The following is a 5,216-nucleotide window of genomic DNA, read 5'->3' as shown; positions in this document are numbered from 1 at the left end:
ACCTCCCGCTGAGCACCTTCCCAGGTACTGCTCCACACCCTGGCACGAGGAGAGATCCACAAAGCTCAGCCATGGCAGTCTCTATTCTCTCTGCTTCTCTTTCTCCTGGCCCCAGCCTTGCCTTGCCTTGCTTCAGCTCCAGGAGCATTCCCCTGTTCCCCAGAAGGGGTCTGCTGGGGCTAGGGACTGTTCTCACTTCAGTTTTTGGAGAAGTGATCCTTCATCCCAGCACCATGAAGCCAAGAGTATCTCCTCTCTGCCCACAGGAATAGAGAAGTTCAAGGGCCGCTACCTCCACAGCCGAGACTACAAGGATGCTCGAGACTTCACGGACAAGAGGGTCGTTGTCATCGGGATTGGGAATTCGGGATCGGATCTGGCCGTGGAGATCAGCCAAGCAGCCAAGCAAGTGAGTAGCAGGAGTGGAGTGAGCAGGGCAGCCCCCATGGGACACTGCCAGCTCCACAAGGACACCAGGACCAAGGCAGTGGCACAGCCGCTGCTCTATCCTGGCACTCACTGCATCCGGCAGTGCTGGCACCAGCCAGTCCCGGCTGCCAGGCAGTGGTGGCAGTCAAGTGGTGGCATACTGATAGCCCACCACCCGAGCCCCCAGCTGGGGATGCCCCATGACTCTTCCCTGCCTCTCCCCAGTGGGTTCTGACCACTGTCTCTCTCTGTCCTCTGGAACTTTGCCCAGTGTTTGGGCAGCATGAAGAGGAGCAATCTCAGCAAGGACATGTCCTCCCCAGGGCAGCCTCCCAGGACTATCAGATCCTTCAGGAAGCAATGCTTACTTCCTTGCGCAGGTCTTCCTCAGCACTCGCCGGGGTGCGTGGATCCTTAACCGCGTTGGAGAGCAGGGCTACCCCATGGACATCATCTTCACCACCCGCATGAAGATATTCCTGAAGAAGCTGCTGAGCTCCTCCATGGTGAGCGACTTCATGGAGAAGCAGCTGAACACCAGGTTCAACCACTCGCACTATGGCCTGAAGCCAAAGCACAGGTGCCAGTATATGCTCCCCTTGCCAAGGAAGGAACCTCTGCCTCCCCTGTGTCCAGCCCCACTCGGCCATTGCCATGCTTCCTGTGCCTGGGCTGGGGCCAAGGAACCAGCCCCAAAAGCCTGGTTAATAGCTGTGCTATCACCAGGCAACGCTCCAGGGAGACACCGCTGTGCCTTCCAGGGACACTTGGTGGCACCAGTGCGGTGGCAGCTGCCAAGCATCCCTGGTGGACCATCCCCACTGGCGATGAGCAACCCTGGGGACAAGCATCCCCAGAACAGGGAGCAGTGGCTGGAGCAGGACATGGAGCAGAGACACCCCACCCCAGAACCCTGATGGCTCCTTGTACCTTCCAGGATCCTGGACCAGCACCCGACCGTCAATGATGACCTGCCCAATCGCATCATCTCGGGGAGGGTGCTGGTGAAGCCAAACATCCAGGAGTTCACGGAGACATCTGCCATCTTTGAGGACGGCACCAGAGAAGAGATCGACGCTGTGGTCTTTGCCACAGGATACAGCTTCTCCTTCCCCTTCCTCGAGGGCTGTGTGAAGGTGGTGGAGAACCAGATCCCCCTCTACAAATTCATGTTTCCACCTGACCTGGAGAAGCCCACGCTGGCTTTCATTGGCCTCATCCAGCCTCTGGGTGCCATCATGCCCATCTCTGAGCTCCAGTGTCGCTGGGCCACGCGTGTCTTCAAGGGTAAGTGAGGCAAACCTCCCCTGTGCCTGCAGCCTAAGCCTGCAACACAAGAGCCAGGGCAGATGGTGCCCAGCCACGTTTGGGAGGCAGCAACCAGCTGTGCCATTCCAGCCACTGCCGATGGCATGGCCACCGTGCAGCCATCATGGTGAGCCAGGCTTTTGCCTGAGTGACACAGGGACATCCATGCCCAGAACCCTACCCACTGCTCCCTCCCATCCTGAAGGAGCTTGGACATGCCTTGGGTACCATACCACTCGCCACAGTGGTGCTGGCAGGGGCACAGCACCCAGCAAGGGCAGCACCACCATGGCCACTGTTGCCAGCAGGGTGCAGGCCCCATGCCATGGCTCACTCCTCCTAGGGCTGAACAAGTTGCCCCCACGGCATGACATGGAGACTGACATCAAGCAGAAAAGAGAAGCAATGGCAAAGCGGTAAGAGCCCCCAGGAACAGGGAGAGGGACGTGTGGGGAACAGCAGCTCATGGGCACTCATGCTGTCCAGCACCTGCGTCCCAGCACACCTGGCCATGGCAACACGCCAGCGATGCGCTCGGGCAGACCACACCCACCCCACTGCTCCCTCCCGATGGCGGCCTGTACAGCACCGCCTCACCGGTGTGCAGAGCACCTGACAGCTCTGCTGCCAGCACACACCTGCCCTCCCTGCCCACAGGTACGTGAAGAGCCAGCGCCACACCATCCAGGTGGATTACATCCCCTACATGGATGAGCTCGCCTCCCAGGTGGGGGTCAAGCCCAACCTGCTCGCCCTCTTCCTCACGGACCCCAGGCTGGCGCTGGAGGTGTTCTTCGGGCCCTGCACGCCGTACCAGTACCGCTTGCGGGGCCCCGGCCACTGGGCGGGTGCCAGGGAGGCCATCCTCACCCAGCAGCAGCGAGTGGTCAAGCCCCTGCAGACACGGACCGTGGATGAGCAACCCTCAGCCACTGCCATGCCCCTGATCTTCAAGCTCGTCGGGGCCATGGCTGTTCTCGCTGTCATTTTTGCTTACATGTAGGTGCCCTACAAGTGTGCCACGGGAGGCTTTGTTATGGGCCGGGGGGCTAAACAGCCACTCCCTGCCCCACGGCAGCCTGTGCTGGCAGGAGCCCTCCTCCTGCCTGGCACAGTCCCGCTATGGCCGCACCGTGAGCTCAGGATGCACAGAACCTCCTCTGCTGTCAAAATAACACCGTGATGCCCCCTCTCCGCGTCCCCCCAGGGTGCCTCGGCTGGGCACAGAGGATGAAACCTGCTCACACACGCAGTAAAATCCCGTCCCTCTAAAAGCCATTGCCTCCAGCCCAGCGCCGGGCATCCTGCTAAAACCCACATACAGCCTGGCCTCACCACCACGGGCACACGCACATGAGAGCTCAGAAGCAAAGGCACAGCAGGCTTCCTAACTGCATAAAAGCATGTGAAACAAAGCCAGGCGTCTGTCCCTTACTGAAACCACCACGTTCCCCTGCCAGCCGGGGTGTGCACACGGGTTCAAGGTCGGCCTCGTGCTGGTGGCACAGCTCCAGAACCACGGCAGCACAGGCTGCACACACACACACGTGTGTGCATCCACAGCAAAACTGCCTTGCCCAGGCTGTGCAGCGCTGGAGCGGGTCACGGGGGCCACAGGGGCCACGGTGGCATGGCTCAGTGCCACTCCTGTCACTTGCACCCAGCCTCTCTGGAGCACAGCCTGGGGGATTGGGGACCTGGAGCAGTGACAAGGGGTCCCAGCTACCACACAGCTGCCAGCCACCAGTGCCCTGAGCAGCCCGTTCTATTTTCCATATCACAGCCTGTTGAAATCTGGACTGTGGCCACATCTTGTCTTCCACGCCCAGGAAGTCCCAAGTAGCATCAACATCCTTAATTCCTTACAGACACTAATGAGCCCCTTGGGGAGAGTGGGTGTGGGCAGGAGGTGTGGCACGGCAGAAATACAACTTGTGACGGCCCAGACGAGTTCAGTCACCCACAGGAAGAACAGGGATGACCACCCTTGAAGGGGCTGCTCCACTCATCCCCCCGGTGTGACCCACCAGGCGCTGCACCCTCCCGAGCGCGTTTCGCCCCTGCCCGAGGCCTCCCCAGCACCCCTGCCACCAACTCATCACGGGACATGGCTGCCCAGAGGGTCGCCATCATCGGTGCCGGCGTCTCTGGCCTGTGCGCCCTGAAATGTTGCCTGGACGAGGGGCTGGTACCCACGTGCTTCGAGAGGAGCAAGGACATCGGGGGGCTCTGGCGCTTCGAGGTAAGCCCCTGGTCCCACCGGACCCCACTGGCCTTTCAGTCCCTGTCCCACCCAGCCCTTTCCTGGAAGTCCCAGATGCTCCTCTCCCCGCTCCGGTGCTGCCTGCCCACGCAGAGGCAGGGAGCGGCGCCTCTCGCTCTGTGCCTTGGCTCTCCCTGCCTCGCGGGCAGCCCCGGAGCTCCTTTCTGACCCCACCAAACCAGGCTGCTGACTTTTCTCCCAGGGACCCAACAACCAGAACACAAGCCTTCCCACCATACCCCCATACAAGGGTGGGAGAGCCTGAGGGGGAACACCACACATACCACCCCACTGTGAGGTTTGCGGTGGCTCGGTTACAGTCTGCTGGTACTGCCCACCCTGGGTCAGAAATGGGGCTGGAGGAGCAGAGTGAGCGCAGCACCGCCTGGCTGCTGGGGCACAGACCAGCGACCAGGGGCAGCCACCCTGCTGGAAGTGCCAGAGCTGGCTCAGCAACCAGAGGTGGCAACAGGACAAGAGCACCACAGGCAGCTCTGTGAAAGTGGCACCTCACCAAGGTGGGGCTGGCAGTGTGCAAACTGAGGCACAAGGCTCCACAACCCACTGTCACCGCTGCATGGCACCCACCAACTCAGAGCTTTCTCTTCCCTGTTTCGTGGGGTGGGCAGTCACAGCTGCAGGATGGTGCTGGGTGAAGGGATGGGTGCTACAACCACCCGTGGCTTAATCCTGCACCCAGATGCACAGCAAGGTGCCAGGCATGGCACACAGGCAGCCCTAAGTTCCTGGGCAGTGCCGAGACATGCCCCACTCCCACAGGAGTACCCCGAGGAGGGCCGTGCCAGCATCTACCGCTCCGTCATCATCAACACTTCCAAGGAGATGATGTGCTTCAGCGATTTCCCCATCCCTGAGGACTTCCCCAACTACATGCACAACTCCAAGATCATGGAGTACTTCCGCATGTACGCCCAGCGCTTCGACCTGCTCCGCCACATCCGCTTCAGGGTGAGAGCTGGGGGGTTGGGGGCACGGCGGCAGCGGAGTCGTGGGGTGCAGGCCGCCTGATGCCCGCTCCCCCCCGACCAGACCAGCGTGTGCCGCGTGGCCAAGCGCCCCGACTTCCCCACTACGGGCCAGTGGGAGGTGGTGACCGAGAGCGAGGGGAAGCAGGAGGCGGCCGTCTTCGACGCCGTGCTGGTGTGCACCGGGCACCACACCGATGCACACCTCCCGCTGAGCACCTTCCCAGGTA

The 5,216-nt window shown here is 61.4% G+C and overlaps 2 protein-coding genes across 2 annotated transcripts; both read left to right on the top strand.

Annotated features, from left to right (window-relative positions):
* Positions 1-5: 5 nt before the first annotated feature.
* LOC103768380 (dimethylaniline monooxygenase [N-oxide-forming] 5-like) lies at positions 6-2,740 on the top strand (the record flags this gene model as incomplete). The annotated part of the gene is made up of 6 exons (XM_008935520.1): positions 6-24; positions 267-409; positions 810-1,009; positions 1,367-1,716; positions 2,081-2,153; positions 2,395-2,740. Coding segments are annotated over 6 exons (1,131 nt in total), but the record flags the coding sequence as incomplete, so codon positions are not given.
* A 1,104-nt stretch (positions 2,741-3,844) lies between these two features.
* FMO5 (flavin containing monooxygenase 5) lies at positions 3,845-5,212 on the top strand (the record flags this gene model as incomplete). The annotated part of the gene is made up of 3 exons (XM_008935519.1): positions 3,845-3,979; positions 4,781-4,969; positions 5,051-5,212. Coding segments are annotated over exons 1-3 (486 nt in total), but the record flags the coding sequence as incomplete, so codon positions are not given.
* Between the last annotated feature and the right edge of the window lie 4 nt (positions 5,213-5,216).

This window comes from Merops nubicus, unplaced genomic scaffold, assembly GCF_000691845.1.
Source record: "Merops nubicus isolate BGI_N331 unplaced genomic scaffold, ASM69184v1 scaffold46012, whole genome shotgun sequence".
Taxonomy (NCBI): Eukaryota; Metazoa; Chordata; class Aves; order Coraciiformes; family Meropidae; genus Merops; species Merops nubicus.
This window is presented reverse-complemented; position numbering and strand designations above follow the sequence as displayed.